At 43.3% G+C, this 23701-nt stretch overlaps 1 protein-coding gene and 1 non-coding gene across 2 annotated transcripts; both read right to left on the minus strand.

Annotated features, from left to right (window-relative positions):
• Positions 1–11307: 11307 nt before the first annotated feature.
• EIF4G2 (eukaryotic translation initiation factor 4 gamma 2) lies at positions 11308–23456 on the minus strand. Its single transcript, XM_028159860.2, has 23 exons — positions 23231–23456; positions 22220–22614; positions 21203–21267; positions 20831–20896; positions 20184–20324; positions 19628–19730; positions 18854–18985; positions 18698–18764; positions 18460–18611; positions 18022–18132; positions 17546–17629; positions 17357–17455; positions 17004–17145; positions 16751–16911; positions 16269–16382; positions 15577–15702; positions 15344–15448; positions 15005–15220; positions 14662–14920; positions 14143–14347; positions 13815–14026; positions 13387–13508; positions 11308–12138 (listed from the first exon to the last, which is right to left on the minus strand). Exons 1-23 carry the CDS (start codon positions 23454–23456, stop codon positions 12073–12075), a joined length of 3369 nt encoding a protein of 1122 aa, XP_028015661.2. The 3' UTR covers positions 11308–12072.
• Positions 16078–16219, minus strand: LOC114234970 (small nucleolar RNA SNORD97). Its single transcript, XR_003621149.2, has one exon. It is a non-coding gene; the product is annotated as a small nucleolar RNA SNORD97 (small nucleolar RNA).
• Positions 23457–23701: the final 245 nt, after the last annotated feature.

Genomic DNA, 23701 nt, shown 5'->3' on the forward strand with positions numbered 1-23701 from the left:
GCCAGTTGGTAGTTTCCATGGTAGGAAGAAATGAAGGGGATACAATTGATTCTCAGTGAAGTAGAAGCTGAGTCCCAGGACACTGTGGCTGGGGACGCAGTACAATTCTTGCTGGTCAGCAAGGGGCCTGTCCTAGGTTGTGTATCAGAGCTCGTCAAACTTGAACGGGCTAACAAAGAACCTAGGGGTTCTGATCCAGTGGGACTGGAGCAAGACCAGATATTTTGCGTTTCTTACAAACTCCCAGGTGGTACTAGCCCGAAGACTACACTTTGAGTAGCAGGTTGTATGTCATTGTAAATGCATCCTTGCTGGGGGAACACCCAGTGTGTGTGTGTGTGTGTGTGTGTGTGTGTGTGTGTGTGTGTGTGTTTCCAATATAGCTGAAAGGCCTGACAAGGTAATTTCATAAGATAGGAGGGAAGAATCAAAGAAGGCTTAGGGAAAGAGGAGAAGATATAAAATGGCAAGGGAGCACACCAGGGAAGTAGTAAGTCTGGTGGTGAGAACTTCAAAGGATCTTGAGTCCTTGGTAGAAAGGAGGGCAGAGCAGATGGAAAGCACTAGTGGGAAGCAAGGTGAACACTGGCCACACCAAGGCCATTGGTGTGAGGAAATACAGCAGGGGAAGCAATGGCATTGTGTGTGTTCACGGGGTGGGGGCGGGGGGGCACCAGCAGGTTTCCTTCAGAGCAAGAAGGTGACAGGAATGTTCAGAGAGAGACTGAGGATACAGGGACGTTTGCTGGTGATAGACTGTGGGACACAGAGGGTGTGGAGGAAGGCTTCAAGAGAGAAGGGGTGGGGGATTGGGACAGATTCGTAGATACGGAAAAGTTATGGGGTCAGGATCCAGGATGGATGACCGGGGGCCTCGCCTCGGGCTCTGGTGGGCTGAGGTGGGAGTAAGGCATGATGAGAAGACGGGTATTAAGTTCATGTTGTACAGGGGGCTGTTGGTGAGCACTGTCTCCTGCAGCTCCAGTAATGCACCCATCTTTTTTCGGGCGGGGGTGGGCGGACACAAGAACTACAGGGGTGATGTCGCTCCTGGATCAGGAAGCGGGGCGTTCCTTCTCAGAGCCCTGTGGTACTGGAGCATGAGGCATATGGACCAACCTTGTTTCTCCGTTGCATGTTGCTATTGACGTTGCTTTTGTAATTTTTTTATTGATTGATTTTAGAGAGAGAGGGAGGGAAGCAGAGAGAGAGAGGAAGAGAGAGAAACATCAGTGTGTTGTTCCACTTATTTATGCATTCATTGTATGTGCCCTGACCCTGAATTGAACCTGCAACCATGTCATATCGGAACAACACTCTAACCAACTGAGCTACCCAGCCAGAGCTGATGCTGCTCTTTTAAAGCAAAGTAATTAATCAATGCAGTTTCTACATTACACTGGTGACTTAGTATTCCCTACTCAGCATTTCTGAAGACAAAGTGATAATTGTGTTTTGAGGCCTAAATATCATATATGCCCCAATATATGGTGGCCTGAATATAATGTAACCCCATTCTTGCCCTGGCTGGTTTGGCTCTGTGGATAGAGTGTCGGCCAGTGGACTGAAGGGTCCTGGGTTTGATTCTGGTCGGGGGCACATGCCCAGATTGAAGGCTCGGTCCCCACGTGCAGGAGGCAGCCAATCAATGATTCTCTCTCATCATTGATGTTTCTATCTCCCTCTCTCTTCTCTGAAATCAATAAAAAATATTTTTTAAAAAGAGCTTCATTTACATTTCATAAAATAATGTGAAATTATATAAAATAATTAAATAACTTTATTTAAATTCATGATGAAATCTTTGACCAGGGTCTTGATCTTGAATTGCTTTCCAAATCATCTAACATTGCTTCTGAGAGAACATTCCCTTCCCTTCCATGGCAGTGCTTGAGATCCAGGCCTGACCATATTCAGCTGGAAATACTACACCTAGTTACAAGTGCTCATCTGGATCACATCGGGACATTAGGCCTTTTATTTGTCCAGTAGGTGGGTATTTTCAATCTCAATTGAGTGTATGATTTTTAAAGCAATCCTTAAAATGCTTGTTTATAACTTTTGTTAACTCTTTAGATTGTGTGATTATGTCTCCAGGAATAATTGTTAAAACTGTGTTAAACTTCTTTGTGCTGTTTTTGGTTTGGTTTGGTTTTGTACCAAGCCATGATTGGGCCATGTCAGGTTAATGTGTGTCAACCGATGTTCATTGGCGCCAATTCATTGCCAACAAGAATCCCTAATTTGAGTGCAGTGAAGAAGAAAAACTATATTCAGTGTAAAACAGCTCAATTGTGATACAGCACAGCTGCGAAAACAGCCAGGCCCCTCTCTGGCTACACAGCTCTGCGTCTTGCTGGTCTGCTCTGCTCCATGACAATCTGCTCTATGCTGATCTGCTCTGCTCTGGTGAGACATACCTTCCATGTTTCAGTTCAGCCCAAAGAGGCACAGTCCTGATTGAAAAAGGAAAGTGCACTCTCCGAGCCAGAGGGAACTGGCTTATATGGACACAAGTCCCTGCTCCTGTCTTTGACTGGTCCGTCCTCATGCAAATGAGGACTCCAAGTCCTGGAAGTTTGATTGGTCCAAAAGGTGCTGTCCTGATTGGTCAGAATAGAGCCTCTCTGATTGGCTGGAGCTATGCAGTTCCTGTTGGATGGGGAAAGCTTCAGTCCCATTGGCCGAAATAGGATTCCAGAACTCCTTTAAAGGGCTGGCTCAGATGGCAGGAACAGTGCAGGCAGTTCTGTGCAGAAGCAGGCAGTCTGGTGCCCCTTCTGCTGGGCCAGAGCCCTGGCTTTCCTTGGACACCCCATGGGAGGCTGTCTCTAAATCTGGTGAGATAAGTGGGAAAGAGTAAGTCCCTGTCCTCCTGGCCCCACTACACAGCTGGTACCTGAAGCTGCTCTGCACAGCCACCTCCAACAGAAGGTGAAGGGTGTTCCTCATTCAGTCTCTGGTCTTTCCGTTATAGAGTAGAAGGGAGGCGGGGCTGTGTGGAGCCAGGAGAAAGCACAGTCGGTCCCTGGCTCTGCCTACAAAACTCTTCCTTGAATGATTGCTGGGAAAGTGACTCTTCCTTGAAGTCTCAGTTGCCCCAGGATGTTTCCTCTTCTCAGCGTAGGTGACACCTTACTCACATCTGAGTGTGGCCCGTCACCTGCCGGTGTCCCCAGGATCTGCTCCTGGCTGTCTCCCCTGCTGACCAGTGGACTCCTTCGGGGGAGAGACACTGCCTCAGCCATGCTGAGTCCCAGACCCTGGCACAAGGCTGGCAGTGATGAGGCACTCACTTTTGAATGCACAAGTGAATAAATTAACATAATGTAGGAAACGGGGGCTTTGTAATTGAATTGGAAGCATTGGGAAATGGGAAGGCTGGGGCAGCCACAAATGAAAAATCTTAACCTTTTGCACTGGGATGTCGAGTGTGACTCGACACGGTTAGCATTAGAATAAAGGAATCGAGACAAAAGCAAGCGAGTGCAAAGGGTTAAATCACTTCAACAAGCACCTACTGATAACTACCGTTTTTAGTTTCCATCTAGTGCTCTGGTGCAGGTAGGTACAAACATTTTTATACTGGAGTGTATCGGCTCTGGTCAGTCTTTCACAGTTACCATGAGGTCAGTATAGTTTCAAGGCAATCCTCTTACACAGGACTCTGTGTGGATCCTAAACCACACCTTCTCCCCACAATTGTATCAAATTCAGGTTCCACAAAACCTGGACTTACCGTTGCATTCAATAACTATTTATTGCATGGGGAGGGGTTGATTAGGGAAAAGGAGACATATGTAATACTTTAAACAATAAAAAAAAAGAAAAAAGAAACAAATGATAGCTTCATTATAACACTAAATATATATAATTTTAAGCAAAAAGAAAAAAAAAAGCTATCGATCTCTGATATGTGCCCAGCACTGTGCTAGGCACTGGGAAGAGAGCAGCGAATGAGAAAGACACCCCTGACCTTGGCACTCTCTGCTCAGTACGGTGGAAAGACAGGCAGTGAGCCGTGGTCACAATGCAGTAGTTGTATATGGGGAAGTGAGGTACAGAGTGGACAATTACTACCGTATTTTCTGGCGTATAAGATGATTGGGCGTATAGAAGATTTTCCTGGGTTAAAAAGTCATCTTATACGCCGGAAAATACGGTATATATTTTTTCACTATCCACCCAGATCCCTTATGAAGTTTTTTGTTTCCCCCATACTGTAAGTCTTGGTGGGAGTCAGGGCCTGCTTGACACAAGGGCCCAGAAGGCCAGTCCTTGCTAAAGAAAACCAAGGCAGCAAGGGGTGGACCCATGATCCAAGCTCAGTTAACTGTGGACATCTGCCTGAGACTCTGAACCAGGACCAGATGTCACTGGAGACTTCATTCGCATACTGGCCCCGGGAAGCTCCAGGGTTTGATGGGGGTGGTTACACCACTGTCTTAGCCAGGTTCTCTCTGGTTTATTCTATCCAACTTCTCTTAGTCACCATTCATTTCCAAACCTGGTGGATCTCTTAAGTGGAGTTCCAATAAACTCCCCTTCTACTTAGTTTTTCCACAGTGAGTTTCTCTTCTTTGCTACCAAGAACTCCCCCAATTCAACCTTGGCAGAGAAAGGCAGGCTTTCCAAATGTGGGATATCTCTGCTAACACCTGGAGGAGAGTAAGACTAAGTTAGCTGAAGAGGGGTGAATAGTAGGGAGAGCAATGCTCCAGGCAGAGAAAATAGCCTTTGCAAAGGCCCAGAGATTAGGAGAGATGAACAAATAAAATGTATAAGTGGGCAGGGCGGGGGCGGGGGGGCAGGAAGGGAACAGCAGATGGCTCGGGGCCTTGTTCAATTAAGAAATTTGAGTTTTATTCTGAGGAAAACCTGGAGCCACTGCAAGGCCAAGGAAAGACCAGATGCTTATGGAAGACCACTCTGACTGTAATGTGGAGAGCAAGATGAGAGGCAGGGAGACCAAGTGGAAGTTTATGGCGTGAGTTATTCAGGTGCTTGGACTAGGGTGGTGCAGTGAAGAGAGATGGAGAAAAGTGGCTCCAATAGCTATAATGTAAACCAAATGAACAGAATGCAATGATTGGCTGAGAGGGAGGAAGGGTCAAGGATGACTTACGTTCCATTTAAAGTTCTATGGCACATTCAGATAATGTCCAGGATCTGGTTGGATGTGCAAGTCTGACGTTCTGGAAAGACGTTTGATTCAAGACATAGATGTCATCAGCAGATAGATAGATGGTAATTGGAGCTACAAGAGTAAGTGGTAAGAATTGAGGGAAGAAAGCAGAGTATTCATGAGCCAGGCCTGAAAAGGAGACGGAGAAGCCTGAGAGGAAGACAAAGAGCAGTTGACTGTTGCTTTTTTAATTTTTATTATTTTTATTGATTTCAGAGAGGAAGGGAGAGGGAGAAACATCAATGATGAGAATCACTGATCGGCTGCCTCCTGCATGCTCCCTACTGGGGATCGAGCCCACACGTGCCCTTGACTGGACGAACCTGGGACCCTTCAGTCCACAGACTGACACTGCATCCACTGAGCCAAACCAGCTAGGGCGGCTGTTGCTTTTGATAGTCAAATAAGATCGAGCAATGCCCATTAGATTTTAGCTGGTGATTGATTGCAAGCTCAGGATGGAAGTTCCTGAGAGATGTTTTAGAAAAGCTACGGAGTTCATTAAATATTTAAAATAGAAAAAAAAACTACTGAGGTCAGACATGAATTCACATACAGGGTGGGTCAAAAGTAGGTTTAGTTGTGAGTATATGAGTTTATTCTTGTATTATTAACTGTTGTATTATTTTCCATACAAGAATAAACTGTTTCATGCACTCACAACTAAACCTACTTTTGCCCCACCCTATATATTGAAGGACTTAGGTGCGGGGCTCTAAGCTGACTCACATACTAGGTATTATTTAGTTCTGGCAATGCTTAACCACTCGCCCCATTATAAAAAATTAAAAGCTCAGAATTGAAATGACCTTAACATCATACTGCTAGTAAGTGGTAGGGATGAATCCTAAATCTATCTATAACTTAAGTCTGAGTTCTTTCCACAACCTTTTTTTTTTTATGTCCAATTCCTGCTGTGTGAGATAATTTTATTTGTGATTTATTTCAACAAATACTTGAGCTTACTGTGTGCTAGGCACTATTCTAGGTGTGGGGGATACAGTAGAGAACAAAACAGTCAAAAAGTTCAATCTCTTCACATTCTGTAGGGGGTCAGATATATTCAGTATGTCATATAATGGCAGGCATGGAGTTACCTAAAGCAGGAAAGACATACCAGTTGTACCAGTTAATAATGCGGATTTTGTAATCAAAGAGAAACATCAAAAGTGCTTTATTCAAAGTAATGTCCATCACTAGCTACACATTTCCCCCATCTTTCAGGTAATTTGTGGATACTGTCCTAATAGAACTTTTCTTGTTTTGAGGCAGACCATTCAGAGACCCAATTTTTCACTTCTTTGTACATTTTGAAGTGCTGCTCAGAAAGTGCGTGTACCATCGATCCAAACAAGTGGAAATCTGAAGGAGCAAGGTCTTGTGAATACAGCAGGTGGGTTAATATTTCCCAGGCAAGATCTTTTAACGTGTCTTTAACTGGTTTTGAAGTGTGTGATGGTGCGTCATCATGAAGCAAAATTACATTGCCGTGTCTTCTGGCACATTCTGGTCATTTCACGATCAAAGCGTGGTTCAAATTGATTATTTGTTGTCGGTAGCAATCAGTATTAACGGTTTCACCTGGTTTTAGCTCACAATATACCACACCTTCCTGATCCCACCAAACGCAGATCATTGTCTTCTTTCCGAAGCTATTTGGCCTTGCAGTCGATGTTGATGGTTGACCTCAATCAACCCATGATTTTGTGTATTTGGGATTCTCAAAATGAATCCACTTTCCATCGCCAGTCACAATTCGAAGCAAAAAAGAATCTTTCGTGCCCTTGAAGCAACATTTTACTGATGACTTTTCGATTTTCCGTTTGTCTTTCATTCAGTTGATATGGCACCCATTTTCCTTCAAAATCTTTCCCATTGCTTGTAAATGATCGGAAATTGTTTGCTGAGCAATGTTTAATCTTTCTGTAAGTTGTTTTTTAGTTTGACATGCATCTCCATCCAATGCTTGTAATTGTTGGTCTTCAAACTTTTTCAGTTGACCTGGACATTGTCTCTCACATCGAAATCATCACTTTTTTTTTTTTTTAATGAATCTTTATTGTTCAGATTACAATTGTTTCTCCTTTTTCCCCACATATCTCCCCACCACCCAGTTCCTACCCCCCCTCTTCCCTTAACTCCCCCCCCCCCCCCGCTGTCCTTATCCATAGGTGTATGATTTTTGTCCAGTCTCTTCCCGTACTCCCCACACAGACACCCCTTTACCCCTGAGAATTATCAATCCACTCCCATTCTATGCCTGATTCTATTAAGTTCACCAGTTTATTCTGTTCCTCAGATTTTTAATTCACTTGACTTTTAGATTCACTTGTTGATAGATATGTATTTGTTGTTCATAATTTTTATCTTTCTTCTTCTTTTTCCTCTTTTTAAAGAATACCTTTCAGCATTTCATATAATGCTGGTTTGATGAACTCCTTTAGCTTTTTCTTATCTGTGAAGCTCTTTATCTGCCCTTCAATTCTGAATGATAACTTTGCTGGGTAGAGTAGTCTTGGTTGTAGGTTCCTGCTATTCATCACTTTGAATATTTCTTGCCACTCCCGTCTGGCCTGCATGGTTTCTGTTGAGAAATTAGCTGATAATCGTATGGGAACTCCCTTATAGGTAACTAATTGTTTTTCTCTTGCTGCTTGTAAGATTCTCTTTGTCTTTTGCTCTTGGCATTTTAATTATGATGTGTCTTAGGTGTGGTCCTCTTTGGATTCCTTTTGTTTGGGGTTCTGTGCGCTTCCTGGACTCGTAAGTCTATTTCTTTCATCAGGTGGGGGAAGTTTTCGTTCATTATTTCTTCAAATAGGTTTTCAGCATCTTGCTCTCTCTCTTCTTCTGGTACCCCCATAATTCTGATGTTGGTTCGCTTGAAGTTGTCCCAGAGGCTTCTTACACTATCTTCAACTTTCTGAATTCTCTTCTCTTCATACTTCTCTGGAGGAGTGTCCTTGGCCTCTTTGTATTCCAAATCTTTGAGTTGATTCTTGCAATCCTCTAGTCTGCTTTTGGGTCTCTGTATAATATTTTTTATCTCAGTCAGTGTATGTTTAATTTCTAGTTGGTCCTCATTGAATTTATCGGCCTTTTCCATGAAATTCTTGAAAAACCTTATAACCATGGTTTTGAACTCTATGTCCAGTCGCTTGTTCTCCTCCATTTCTTTGGTTTGTGATCTGTTTCCTTGCCTTCTCATATTCTCTGCTTCCCTAAGTTGGTAGGGTAGTTTTGTGTACTAGGTGTCCTATTGGTTCAACGGGTCAGCCTCCCAGTTACTTGAGGTGGACACTCTTGGTGTACCCTTGTGTACTGTGTGTCCCCCAGCAGGAGCTACAGCAAGGGCTAGTTTTCTCCTCCTTTGCTTGGGCGGTTTTGGAGCAGTCTGACTGGAGCTACAGTTAATTTGGTTGAGCTGCTCCAGAACAGGCCATTTATATACAAAAGCTGCTGTGTGGAGCCTGGGCGGGTTTGTAGAATGTGCGGGGCGGGGTCTCAGGGCTGGGCGGGGTCTCAGGGCGTCACTAGGCTGGGGCGTGGCCAACGGCGATGGCTGGCGTCAGCCGTCTCTGCCTTTCCCGTTTCCAAGTCCCTGAGCCCTGCGCTCCAGCGCAGTAAACAATGATTGCTGGGCGCACCTCTGCAAAAAAGTCACTCTCACTTTCCGACCCGATGGCTGAGAGTCCAGCTTCTCCCCGTAGGTGCCTGGGTCGCCCGAGTGTCCCCAGAAACTGGATTTCAGAGTGATCGGGAGCTTGTCTCCCTGCGGGTTGAAGAAAAGCCGCGCACCCAGCAGCCCGCCGCCGGCCCGATTCGCGTGCCTCCGTACCTCAGCTTTTCAGCGATTGTGCTCCTTTCTCTTCTTAGTTGTAAATCTTCCACTCAGCCAGCTTTCCCGTGGTTCTGGGTGGTAGACGTTTTTGTCTTTTAGTTGTATTTTTGAAATTGTTGTGTGAGGCAGCAGACTAGTTGTTTAACTATGCCGCCATCTTGGTTCCTCCCCCACATTTGGGGGGATTCTTTATCTCTGTGTCGAAATCATCACTTTTAACCCTTTGCACTCGCTTGCTTTTTTCTCGATTCCTTTACTCTAATGCTAACCGTGTCGAGTCACTCGAGAAAAAAGCGAATGCAAAGGGTTAAAGCGTTTAAACCAGCGTTCACTATTGAGATGGAGCATGTTCACCGTAAGCTTCCCGAAGTATTCAGCAGCACTTTTCTTCAAAATAATAAAACTTCCCGCAAATCTTTGGCACAAAATTTGACATTTTTAAGTGTAAAAATATCTATGATGTTAACACCTTCAGAAAATTTGACATAAGTTTTAAAACTTGCTGTCAATACAAAATAGCATACATATAAAATCACATATGTATCAACATATGTATAACACCATCTATTGAAAAAAATCCGCATTAACTGGTACACCTGGTGTGTGCAGGGTTACATTTTGAAGAGGTGGACAGTAGGGACCTTACTAATAAATGTGACATTTGAGCCAAGACCCAATGAAGCTGCGGTAGCGTCATCCAGTTATCTAGGCATTAAAAACCTCCAATGCCTGGCATGTCCTAGGAACCAATGGAAGCCAGGCCAGAGAATCCAGTTAAGGCTGTTGGGGCACACAGAATAGAAATGAGTGGAGAGGTAAGAGGCTGTCTGATTCCTGTTTTGGAGAGCCAAGAGTTGATTAGACACAGGGTTTGATAGTTAAGCAGCTGAGGTGTTTTGTTTTTGACACCAGGCATTTCCCACTAGAGACTGAGAAGGAACAGCCAACAAACGAGGTAGAAACCAAGTTTGTTGACCTGAAAAGAAATCTCAGGGAATTATTTACTGTCCAATTCTGCCTACAGAATGAAAACTACTGGTATAGCCCTGATTATTTATCTTGAGAAAGCTTCGGTGTATTTGAGTGCAGCCTGTTTGAGAATAGAAAAGGAACTGGCAAAATGAAGAGATAACTTTCTTAAAGGGGCAGTAAAAGATGTGGAATCTTATTAAGGTAAGTCACTGCATTTGTGTGCTGATACTAAAGGCATTATTCATACAACGTGCATGCTGAGCTCATCCAAATGTTCCCTAGTATGGTAGGTTATACAATACTGTTTAATGTCTGGAGCAAGATGGGTTATTAAAGGGATCATCAGTATGAGCAGTTCTTGAAGCACGGGAGAGGTGTGTGAAAGCCTGACTTCTGTAACCAATGACAACTGCACATCAGGCCTAAGATTTCCTTTGGTCCAGTCCCCTAGCTCAGTGGTCGGCAAACTCATTAGTCAACAGAGCCAAATATCAACAGTACGATGATTGAAATTTCTTTGAGAGCCAAATTTTTTAAACTTCTTCAAAATAGACTCGCCCAGGCCGTGGTATTTTGTGGAAGAGGGGCCAAAGAGCCGCATGTAGCTTGTGAGCCACAGTTTGCAGACCACAGCCCTAGCTGAATTAGAGGAATTCTGGCTCTAAACGGAAGCAAAGACCTACCAGACACATTTACCAGGTTAACTCCAATGTCCCCTTTAAGGGGAAGGTTGGAAGAAGGCCAGAATAATGCAATTTATAGCTCATTAATTCCACAGCCCAGAAGTCAGCTTCCTGAAGTTCTCTTTTTTATCTAAAGTGTCTGCAGGGAAGTCAGTTCCATTCCTAGTTGGGGCACATGCCCTGGTTGCAGGCTGATATATCATTCACTGATGTTTCTAGAACTTTCCCTCTCAAAAATCAAAACATTAAAAAAAAATTCATCTGCATGTCTCTACTTAGCCTTAATTTCACTGTACTCAGGATATCCACCAAAAGCTCTAAGTCTTTACGTATTTAGAATGTCAGTGAAGAGGCCCGTCAAACCCAGTTAAGAACAAGCTTCTCTGACTCAAATAAGATAGAAACATTGGTTCTATCCACTATCTCTGAGTTTGTTGCTATGTACTCAAGACTTATCTCAGCACTGCCTTTGATGATAGGAATTGGTTATGTATTGGTTATTTCCAATAACTTGACCTGAGGAGAAATTGTATCACGGAAAGGTCGAGTATTAAGAATTTAAAGTTCCCAAACTTTGTCTTTTTTTAAAGTTGGTGGATGCTAACTTAAAGTTACACACAACTATATCAAGTATCACAATGTTTATTGATAGATACAAGTATATAAAATCAGGGCATGAACATGACTTGATAAATTAAGTAGACTTAATTTCAATACTATAATAAGAGGGACCAATTCAAATTCTCACCATTTGTTTCACACCCACAAAAACCACTTCAAGGGCATTAACGATCTCTCAAAACTGATCAGTTTTGTGCAAGTAAACCATGTTTCTTTTTAAAAAGACTTGTGCACTTGCCCAGGCTCAAGGATATTAAAATCTAGCACATAAAGCCCATTACTAGAGGTAGAAATACAGGCAATATACTATTACGGCAACAACCATCAATTACAGTTAAGAATTTTTCTGTAACAACCAAATGGATAATCAAATATTGCAACAACTCAAGTATTACTGAGCAAAGTGCATTTCTACAGTATTCAGTGTTGCTATTCAGTTTTCTAACTTAAAACAGCCTATGATAACTGGCAGCAAAGAAGATCCTTGCAATAGACTGCCTTCTGCTTGCGAACTTATGATGTAAGTATTGCATGCTGCTAATATACTATCTAAACATTAAAGATACTTCTAAAATATTTGATGGTAGACTATGATTAAGACATTACACTACAAAAAAACCTTATGCAGAAGAAAATCCTAACTGACGTGCTTCTGCTTTAAATATTGTGAAAACATTACAGCGGAATGAATTTTCGCAGTGGTTAGGTCAAATGCAGTTACATCATAGCAACAGTATGTTTTGCACAATTTAAGGCTTTGGCTGGTTCTTTTAGTCAGCTTCTTCCTCTGATTCTTCTTCTTCAGCAGTTTCTAGCCAGGTTAGCCACTGATTCACCTGTAAATTAATTTGTAATGTAAAAAAATAGGTAGTACTGACAGAAAAACCCAAAACAGAAGCTTTGATTGAAGACCAAATTAGCACCCACCCAAGGACAGAAGTTTTGTTTTCCTTTTATAATTGTCTCCAGGACAGAGAGCAAATATACTATTTATATATTAGCTTTAAAGTTATTTTAAGTATTAATTAGATTTTGGATATCATATAAACTAGCTGTCGCCAACCAGTGGTCAGCGGATCACTGGTGTCCATGAGGTTCGAAAGGTTGGTGACCACTGATAGAAACTATTTATGGTAAGTTAGCTCAGATGTCATTTTTTGACACCGCTCATTATAATTCAGGATCATTTTAGGAGACAGATGCTCTTTCCAAACCTAAGTATATTAAAGCTATACTGTAAAGGGGAAGGGGGAAAGAAAAGATTCCTAGCCCTGGCTGGTGTAGCTCAGTTGGTGTGTCTTCCTGCACACCCAAAGGTTGTGGGTCTGCTTCCAGGCCAGGGCACATGCCTGGGCTGTGAGTTCGATGCCCAGCCAGCTTGTGTGTGTGAGGCAACTGACTGAAGTTTCTTTTTCCCTTCCCCTCTCTTAAAAAATGTCAAGATTCCTAAATAGATTTCTAGCACCCCAAAATTGCTGGATCACTCTCTCCAAGGGCAGAGCTAAGTGTAAATGCTGCAAGAGTGACTGATCCTCATAAAACTAGTTTGTGAGCCTTAGGAGTACATACAGATAAGATACTGTAGACCAGTGTTTCTCAAGGCCTAGCCCCTTGGAAACCTAGTCTAACAATCACCTGGATCATGTACCACAGACCTATTAACTCAGAATCTCTGTGGTCTGGCCTGGAACCTGCTGTCATTTCAAATCCCCTAGAGCTAGAATTCCACTCAGTCAGACTGAAAATCAAGCTATGAGAAGAAGCAATCTCCTTTTTAATGGCATTTAAAAAAAAAAAAAAAGGCTTAAACTTGCAATCTCACCCAATCTTTTGAAGTGGCTTTACTTAAATAAAATTAGCCACCTCTAAGCTAACATCTTATACAAAGGACTAAAGCCTTTTACTTCATAGTTCTACCTCATTTTGCTAAAGCTACCTACTTACTCTACCCACAGCATGACAGCATAGAATGATACCTCTTAAACATTATGACTATTTTGATTGTATTTCGATTTTAAAGGCTTGTCATTAAAAACCAAGTAAACTGGAAAAAGCGGACCAAATTTCTCCAGCAAAACATTTACCTGGAACAAAGCCTTGCCTTTCCCTGGAAACTCTTGGGTTATATCTTCTTTCCAAGCCAAGAAAGCTTCTTCTTCAATAATTTCCATGTCATAGAAGTGAACAAAAAAGCGGAGTAACATGCCTAAAAGACAAAATGTAATTTCATTATTTAATGTGTTTATTTTTAAAATATATTTTAATTTTTTACAGAGAGGAAGGGAGAAGGGTACAGTTAGAAACATTGATGAGAAACATCAATCAGCTGCCTCCTGCACACCCCCTACTGGGGATGTGCCTGCAACCAAGATACATGCCCTTGACCGGAATCGAACCTGGGACCTTTCAGTCCACAGGCTGATGCTCTATCCACTAAGCCAAACCGGTTAGGGCTTAATGTGCTGTTTAAAAGTCGCCCCCTACCTGACCTTTCTGAGGCTGGTCCTCTCACCTTTTGGGAAGTTGCTGTTGTAGCAGTGCACCTGAAGAGCATAGAGGGCACTGACTTGTAGATCAACATGATCGTGAAGGAATTTCTGCATCACTGGCTTGAAAGAAAGAAGCAGTTGTTTTTCCTGCTCTAACTGTTCTTTGGAAGGAGCAGAGGAAGAATCTGTTTCATCACTGGGTGGGTTTACTTCACTAGAAATATACTGTAAGAAGCTACAGAAAAAGAAAGAGATCTTATTAGAACTCCAAAACAAATTTTCTAACTAAAAACAGACAATTCTTAATCCCTTACCCTACAGACTTTTTGTAGGCGGCCAACATTTTCTTACCTCGTCATTAAGATGTTCACAAATCCTTTATCTACATGAAGTTTGGGAGAGATGTTATCTTTAATCCACTTATATATGGTTTGAGGGGATGGATCCAACTTTATTTGCTTCAATAGTTCCTTCTCCAATTTGAGAAGTGGGAATAAGAAACTCAGTCCCTTTCCTTCCAAAATCTCCAACATTCGATCCTTATTTTGATCAATTTCTGAAAAGACAAAGCCATTTTTGTGTCAGGTAACGATTTCCCAAATGTACAAGATTCATGAAAAAGAAGAGCTAACCCAGCAAAGAAAACTCTTGACATCTGAAGCAAATTAAAGTAGTTAAAGATCATGACTTTTTAATAACAAAGTGAAATCTACTTGTGGGAGGTAATGCTTTTTATCTGGACAGGATAAGCACACCATCTGACCTATACAAGTCCATTCAAGGTACTAAGGAATCTAGACATAGCATTAAAAAACAAAACAAAAAAACAAACAACCCAACAACAAAAAAACCTCCCCAGCATTCTCTTACCTGGGAGCATTTTCTGCATATTGACCTTGCTTTGTTGAAAAAGTTCTGTTAACCACTCTCGATCTTGTAATTTAGCTAGTTGCTGAAGACAAAGTAAGAAGAGAGGAAAATGGGTGCCACTTTCCAGTGGTTGAGCTAGTTCTGAAATGCTCACCAGCTCTGAAATGATGGCACGAGCTGCAAACTGTGCTAAATATGATTTCACCAAGGGGATGTCAACCTCCAGTTTGGGGCACTGGTCCAATACATTCAGGAAAGCCTTAAAAAGAATATACAGCAGTCAGTTTATCCGTTCTTAAATTTGAATGGAAAGAGTTCTCACAGAAACAGGAAAGTGTTCTACCTGCATGAAGTTGTCACTTGTGGCTATGCCTTCCTGTTTGAGTAAACTGATCAAAGAACTTGCTTTTTCTTTATCTTCATCACTTCTGTCTAGTGACAGGATGATTACTTTGCTTAACATCTCAGGAAGAAAGTGTTTAGGAGCCCTCATTTCTCTTACACCATTGACAGCTTCATTCGAATTTCCACTATTCAGATATTCAGTCACAACAGTTTCCTGAAAAGAACACAATCCAAATGTCTTCAGTGCTTTTTCTAAAACAACAACAACAACAACAACAAAACACCCCCAAACCAAATATACTTCATGATCTAGACTATGAGAATATCTGAAACTTACAGTTAGTTTAAGTAGTTCTTCCTTTGAGGGTGGAGGCTTTTTACTGGTCTTGGCAGGCTTTTCCTGGATAAGTGGTGGATTAGTTTTGAGACCAAGCTGAGGTGTCTAAAACACAACATAATAGGTGTGAATGCTTAATAAAAATTTTTAAAATAAACTTGTGAATTTAGAAGGTGTATACACTAAGGAAATCTTTAGACATCCTCAGAAGTATGAAGGAGAAGTCGCTGTACCTGTCCCAGAGGTGGTGTTTGAGTGCGTGGTGGTTGTGCACTAGGAGGGATCATAGTTATTTGGGGCTGAAGCTTTGGCACTTGATTTTTATTCATTAGGAACGACTGAGCAGGCCTCAGGCTAATCTAGAATGCAAAACAAATCAAAACAGATATCCAAGTTAACAACATGCAGTTGGTAAGATACCAAATGCAACATTCCAAAAATCCTACGGCAGGAATGTAAGTTTCACCAATAACTAAAAAGGTACTCTTCATTCACAGGTTTAATTTCTGTCAAGAACACTGAAGATCTGATCCATAGGAGAATCAGATACTGTTAATTCTTACACTTATATCAGAATTCTCCTAGGACTAGCATCACTAAAATAAGCAGAAAATTTAATTAGGGTTTAGAAAATATCTTGCTTTATGTTTAGTTAAGCCATTCTAGTTAGAGGGAAATCATAATCAAAATCTTGACAACCATTTTCCTTGTTCTCACTAAACACTTTAAGAAACTTGCCCTCATATCTCATAATCTTCGCTCACAGGACGCTGGACATACAAAGAAAGAAAAAGTAGTACAGAAAAAGAAAGAAGGAAGATGAAGAACTCCAGCATTTAAGTCCTCTTAACGCGTCTTTTTATAATCATCGGGCAATTTCTGAATTGACAAACTGTGGTATATCAAGTAACATAGGCAAATGTACCTCATCTGCATTAAGCTGTCCTTTCTTAGAAAACCGAGGTGGCATATCCTTCGACTGTCCTTGCAGCTGGGATAAGAGTCCCTGACTCTGGTTATGGTAGAGCTGGCTTAGCCCCTATTTCAGAAAGGGAGAAAGAAAGTCTAGATAAAAAGGGGTCCACAAATTATGGTAATAAAGTACCAAAGGGATGAGCCAAGCCATAAGGAAAGCTTAACTGAATTTGCCCAGAGAAAGTAAAAGATGAAACAGGGAAGAATAAAAATCTAACCCTAACAGGAAATAAAGTGGTGTGATTTTACTAATACTTTACTAATCTTAAGGATAAGTACTTCACCCAGTTTAAAACAACTGCCACAGATGTAAATTTGGTTTAGAAAAACACATACATGACCCTAAAGCATTTGCATTTCTTAAAAAAGCAAAACTACATCACGTTACAGGGTTTAATACTTGTTGCTTAAACATTCTTAAGTTTTTCTTACCTGGCTTTTCATAAACTTGCCTCCCATCTCTCCAAACTGCGATTGTGTGGGAGGCATGATGTGTCCCCCATGGCCATTGAAGAGCTGATTTGGGCGATGACGCCCCATGGTGGGTGAAAATCTATCCTGGATAACTCCTGGACCAGTACCAATTCCACTACCTTGAAATACATACATGGGACAACTTTTTACAATTCTACTACATTATACTGATTTTTAAATTTAACCAAACCACTGTTTTGTTCAAAATCACCTGGCATTTGTCCAAACATATCAGCAAGTCCTCCAAGTGGGTCCCTATCCATTTTCATCCTGGGTGGCATGAACGGTCCCTCCAGAAAGAAGTCACTTCTCATCCCTTGAGCCATAGGAGCTGGAATAAACACTCCTAGATCCTTTAGAAATAAAGTGAATAAAATACTTGTTTTGGACACTTTCATATAAAACTAAAATTCTTATTTTGGGGAAAAACAGAAAAATTATAGACTATCAGGGTGCTATTTATAATTCTGAGCTCCATTAGTAATATGAGATAGTCTCAAACAAGTTTTAAGAGGGTCCTTTGGTTATATTCTTAAAGCCCACCTGGTAAAAGAAAACTCTTACCTTTACTGCATCTTGACGGATTTGATTGATCGTCTTTGGTCCATTGTCAAGAAAAGCCTTGCGAGGAACCCAATGGTGTTCTCGCAACTCGACGGTATCCTTTAATTTAAAAAATTTTAACAAATTTCATTTTAATATTCTAAGCAGAAAAAGTGAGCTCATCAACATAATTAAAGAAACCAGTTTTACCTGCAGCAGGAAACGAATCCTCGCTGGCAATTCCTTACTTAACATCAAGGAGCACATTCGGGCAAAGTACTGATCCATTAAGGACTAATAAAGTAAAATTAAAAAATCGTTAAAAGTGTTATGGCAAATATATATTATTGAAGGCTTTTAAGACTTCTAGATTCTAATCAAGGTTAATGATTTGGCAATCCCCTATATCCGTGGTCGGCAAACTGCGGCTCGAGAGTTACATGCGGCTCTTTGGCCCCTTGAGTGTGGCTCTTCCACAAAATACCACTCGGCCTGGGCGAGTCTATTTTGAAGTGGTGTTAGAAGTTTAAAAAATTTGGCTCTCAAAAGAAATTTCAATCGTACTGTTGATATTTGGCTCTGTAGACTACTGAGTTTGCCGACCACTGCCCTGTATCATAAAAAGTCATCTGATTTTAATAAAATTAAGACAAACTACTCATATTATTTGTTAGTAACACACATACCTTGGCTCGTTCATGGTCTAATCTAGGTCCCACTGTCCTCATTATCTGACAGAGGCACTCCAAATCCTCTCCCATATCTTTGAGTTGGACTCTCTTCTTCTTTTCCAAAAGCTACCAAAAGAAATGACCCAGGTTGACAAAAATCTTGTTATATAGTATTTTCCCTTATGTTTTTGCATTGACTCAGACTTCCTAATGTATCTAACAATACTTTCTATTTGAACTGTGAAGGAATCCCCCAAATTAAGCAATTTAACATAGGTAATCAGTTTTACCCCTACCTTACTGCACTGCATACTTCCATATTCAGAACATTCAAGTTTTGCTGTTCATCTAAAATACTTAGTCTAAAATTCTCAGATGGCAGAAACAATTATAATTGACTCATTTCCCCCAAATAATTGTGATTATCTAAACCTAATTCTTAATCATACTTACTGTTTTGATGCACTTATGAAGGATAGATTCATGAATAAGATCAAGCTTTCCAAGTTCTCCAATGAATTTGATGTTCCCCAACATCTTGATCTTAGCAATGGCTCTCTGTTCCTCCTCCTCGGGGAGGAGGGGATTTTCACGCTTATCATAGACTGGGAAAAATAAAAAAGAAGTCAACATTCAGAATTCAGTTGAAAATGTACAGTACCACTACTTAATATCAAATATCAATTCTCACCATCAACATTTCTGGTTCGATTTTCAAATTCATCTTGTAATTTGGAAATTAGGAGGCGTCTGAATGTCTATTAAAAACAAAAGACATTTGGAAAGTCTTATTAATGAAATCTTTCAAATCAACTTTAAAATAGGCAAAGCAAGCACTACCACTTACTGTGCTTTGCTTCTGTCCTGGTTGACCCTCTGCTGCTGGGCCATCAAAGTTTGGTGCATCCTCTGCCAATCGCAGACATAGCTGAGCATACAGTGAACTATACTTTGGCTCTTCTAAGGCTTTGTCCACAATCTACAGGAAATGTCATTTTAAAAATACTAAATATGACAACGAAACCCCCTTCTTTAGAAAGTAATTCTTTGCACTCTCAATCTTCTCAAATTTCTTACTGACAAATTCTCCATACCTCATTTGTAATTTTAGGAATAAAAAACCCCCATTTTTGTAAGGTTTACAGTATAAACTAAAGTAGACAATGCAAGTAAAGTGCTTAGCATACAGCCTGGAAAAACACATTTAACTGTTAGGTATTATAGTATATTAAAGCCCAGTTATACAGATCTCATACTAGTCACTGCCCCCCGCCAGGTGTTGAAAATATGCTGAACATCAAAACTGTAAACAGACACTGGAATGTTCTATCACTATTATGCAATTCACCCAAGATCAAAATTGGTATTTTCCACAGAACGAAAAACAAACAAACCCAAATAGCCTGTTTACGATAAGCCCATTAACTTTCCAAGCAACAATAGTATGAACAATTAAAAAAACCACCTTTTAAATTTGATGCCATTAAAAGTTAGTGGGTTTAAAAAAATCACCATTATTCAAAAACACATCTACCTACCTCAGAGTTTTAAGCAATAATACAAGTGTGAAAAAAAAACCAATACTGGTTAAATATTTTTCTTTCCCTTTCAGTTAACTTACCAGCAGTATGACCCCTTTAAGGATGAGTTTAGACTCTACACCCACATTGAGGAGCTCAAGGCATAGCTTGTCAAACTTTTCAGGAGTAAGCTTATTTAGTATGCTGGAGAAAAAGGAATCACACGTTGTGTCAGCTAACACACAAAGAATTATTAACTCGAAAAACAGTTTTTAAATTATGTTCATTTTTTCTTCTATCATTTCCCTTTAATATCAAGACTATTTTTGTACCCACCTAATCAAAGAGACATTTAAAAAAACCTGTCACTGTAATTTAGATGATAATATCTGTACCTGATTGGGGGGTCCCCAGCTGTCTGATAAATCTTTCACTCATCCTCAAAAACCAGAGAAGAGCCTCCCTATTATCAAGGCCAGATGCAGGAGCTAACACCTGTTCTGAGCACTTCACTGGGTTATACACCAGACATGGGCAATGTCAGCACAACAGGCTGAAAGCAACTCTAAGCCCCCAAACACTGATGGTGCTGATCTTTAAGATAAACCATCCACACTGGCATCTGTTAAAACAGACCAAGTAGACCTATAAACTTACCCTCTTACTTTCCTGAAGATTGCATCATGTCGTTCTTTTTCATTTGCGGAGTTGTTTGCTGCGGAGTTGTCATCTCGTCTAGTGCTTCGTGCAGGAATCCATTTCTGAGCGTTTTGCCCTGGGGTTTTCCCCAGGAACTCGCTAATAAAAAAATATTTATAATTAAGATTAAGACAATTTAAAATATAGCACCAAGTCACATTTATCAACTGTAATACTGATCAGAAATCCTTCTAAATAAAACAAATTTAAATTTCAGTTTAGGGTTTCTCAATTTCTGTTACAACTAAAAATTTCAACCAGTGATTGTCAAACAAGTAAGCCTCAGAATCACCTTTCGGGCTTTTGTAGGAACAGAAACAGGGCCCACTCTGTTCCTGCTGTAGTGGGTGCGGGCAGTGCCCCATGATTTACATTTCCAATAGACTCCCAGGTGCTGCCAATGCTGCCCCACCTTGGGAACCAACATTTTCCAAGTCTCATGACCACGCTGCATGTATAACCTAAATTTAGGTTATTTTGCAGAAATCATGCCCAATCAGGTTGGGATTCCTGATGTCTAGTGCCGTAATTATTTTGTTACGCACGAAAGATATTAATACAATCTGTTATTTGTAAAACTCATTGTTTTTGCATGTTTACTATACCTGTTGCCAGCAGTCTTGGGATAGTGCTGAGGTGCACCCCTACTTCCTCCTCCGCCCGAAGAAGCACTAATTAAAAGAAAAACATTTTTAAAAATTAGACCCCAATTATGTTTCATTCAGAGGGATAAAGGATCTCTTTAATTATTCTGTATTTAGAAATCACACCACAAATAGAAAGCCAAACAATTGATTACATTTATTTTCACATGGCAATTAACAGAAGATAATGAACATTTAAGGACTTCAAAGAAAAACGAACAAGACACATTATAAATTAAATGCACAGCACATTTATTTAGAATTATTTAGTGTGGTGATTCTTTCGGTTTTTGATTGGTCTTTAACAACTGCCCCAAACAAATCTACACATACCTGAAACGAGAAGCACCCCCTTCTGCAATCGCACTCTCCACTTTGGCGGCTTGACAATGAAGAATCTTCAAAAGAATAATATTAATGGATGGGGTGGGGAGGGATGGGGATGGGAGAAATGAAAAACCTAGAATGAGAAAGAGTACAAAATTAGACACGGCTCATATACAAACCTGTAACCCTCCTTCAATTGTAATTTATTTCGGACCATGGCCCCGCAGTTGATCGAACTTTCCCTGCACTGCAGACCTCATAAGACACACAAACGGGCAGTAAATTTTAGTTCTGTCTAGCCAATTGGAAATTCCCTTGTGTTCAAGGATGCAAAGAGCCTTCGTATACATATAAAAACACCTCAACTGGTAAGAGAATCTTTGAGAAAAAGCCAATCTCCCTCCTTTAAAACTGAGCACTGAGATCAATAGAAACGCTAACCATCCACCCGGGCACATTACGTGGGAAAGGTCCTGAGAGTTGAAGCGCCAACGACAAGTCAAAGGCTGGAGCAGGGACAACCGACTGCCCAGGTTCCTCCCTGTCCACCCACTGAACTCCTCCGCGGAGGCGGCGGGGAGGACGCCCGGAGGGGTGCACAGCGGCGGGCACTCACAGGCGGAAGCCAGGGCCGCAACATGGCAGCGGGAACCTCCGCCCGTTTCTCCCCTTCCTGGGAACAAAGAGCGCGGAGTCCTCCCGGCCGGGCAGGAGGCGGGGAAGCGTTTCCGCCGGGCGCCCCACCAAGCGGCCGGCGCAGCCTCGGCGAGGGGAGGCCGGCTCTTTGTTCTCCGTGGGAAGGCGGCCTCCTTCCCACCCGCCGCCCCCAAAGGGCCCCCACAGCCCATCCACCCCCAGGGGGCCGACACCGGCCTCGCCATTCCCTCCCCAACTGACAAAGGAGAAACCCTCCCTTTCTCTTCTCTCCGGGCTCAGGAGGGGCCGCCGGGGATGCCTCCGCGCACCGCCCCCCCCCCCGCGAAGAACCCCCTGCGCTCCGGGCCGCCCCGGGGATTCACACACCTCCCCGCCGGGAGGCCGGTCTGCGGGACTCCTGCGCCTCGGCTGGTCCCGCGCCAACGGCTGGGCCCCCCGCGGCCCGCGTCCTCCCCGCTGCGGCGCGTGCGGCCCCTCCACGCTCTCCTCTCCGAACGCACCCGCGCCGCGGCCCGCCCGGACCTCAGCCCCGCAGCCGCCAGGACGGCGCGGGCCGCAGGGGTTGCTGTCTTCTACTCGGTCGACAACGCGAAGGGAGAACAAAGGGGAAGAATTTCCAGGGCCCCGAAGCGCGGAGGACACGCTATTAAGGGCCGCCCCGCCCGATGCCCGCGGCCGCCATTTTGTGCCGCTGGAGAAGAAGCGGACTGGGCGCGGCGGCCATTTTAGAGCGCTCCTCGCGGCGGCGGCGCGGCACTCACCTTCACCCAGAACTCAGCAGCCGCCTCTGCAGCTGCCGCCTCAGGATCCGGCCGTCGGGGACGGGGAAGGGGGGGAAGGGAACGGAAAACAAAAAAGGGGGAGGGAAGGGGGAGGAAGGAATCGGGGACCGGCTGGAAGCGCTCAGCTCAGAGAAGTCGCCGCTACGGCCACCACCCGGGACTCGCCGCCGCCTCCATAGAGCTCCGACTCACCGCTGGCGCCGAGGCGTGTCCGGAGCCGCACTTATCACTCTGGGGCGGCGAACCCGCCGGGGCCGCCCCGAATGGCTCCGGCGCCACCCAATCAGCAGCCGGGCTGCCGCCCGCCGCCAATCCGCGCAGGACGCGGGAGGAGCCGCCGGCAAGCTCGGTTGCGGCGCAGCCCGCCGCAGTGCGCAAAGCCGTATTCGCGAAGGCTGCGGGCCCGCCGGCGGCGTAGGGCGGCGGGCACGGCCGGCGTGCGTCGAGTCGGAGCGTCCTCGGCGTCGGCGTCGGCGTGGCCGGCTCCTCTTCCTCCCGTCTTTGTTCCCGGCCGCACGCTGGAGCGCCACCGCCCCCCTTCCCTTTCACCTCGTCTCCCCGGAGCGGGGGGAGGACACTCGCCCTCCTGCCCTACCCGACTCCTGCGCGGAGCCTGGTTTTCCCGGCGCCTCCATAGAGCCGGGGTTGCCCCTCGCAGCCGGCTTCCCGGACGGGCCTGCAGGATGAAGCCTGGCGCTCGGGGCGCAGCGCCTGGACTCGCTAGGTCTCCGGGGGCTCGGCTGCGCTGCCTTAGGGTGGGGGAGCGGGTAGTGGGGTCCAGGAGCCGGACGGTGCACCCCGGTGCGTAAAGAAAGCTTCATGCCGCTCCCTAGTTATTCCACCCCCTGCAGAGGGAACGGGGAAAGGTTATTGTCTCTCTTAACACCTCACACAAAAACAGCTTTTCCCAAAGGAAAGTCCGGCCGGTGGCCAAGGAGCAAGACCCGGAATGTGCAGGCCGATTTGGAAGAAGTGTTTGCGGAACGCAGGCGCCGAGGATTTTAACTGCTAGCGCCTGGATTTTTTGTTTTTCGTGTATTTTTTTGTTTGTTTTTAAAGCATGTTG

This window comes from Eptesicus fuscus, chromosome 13 (genome assembly GCF_027574615.1).
Source record: "Eptesicus fuscus isolate TK198812 chromosome 13, DD_ASM_mEF_20220401, whole genome shotgun sequence".
Lineage (NCBI taxonomy): Eukaryota > Metazoa > Chordata > Mammalia > Chiroptera > Vespertilionidae > Eptesicus > Eptesicus fuscus.

Coding starts and splice junctions, on each gene's coding strand:
- EIF4G2 (XM_028159860.2), bottom strand. CDS start 23,456: ATGAAGCTTTCTTTACGCACCGGGGTGCACCGTCCGGCTCCTGGACCC. Junction 17,146..17,356: donor TCCGTCAAGATGCAGTAAAG/GTAAGAGTTTTC, acceptor TTATTTCTAAAG/GATCTAGGAGTGTTTATTCC. Junction 14,921..15,004: donor CAAGTGACAACTTCATGCAG/GTAGAACACTTT, acceptor ATTCTTTTTAAG/GCTTTCCTGAATGTATTGGA.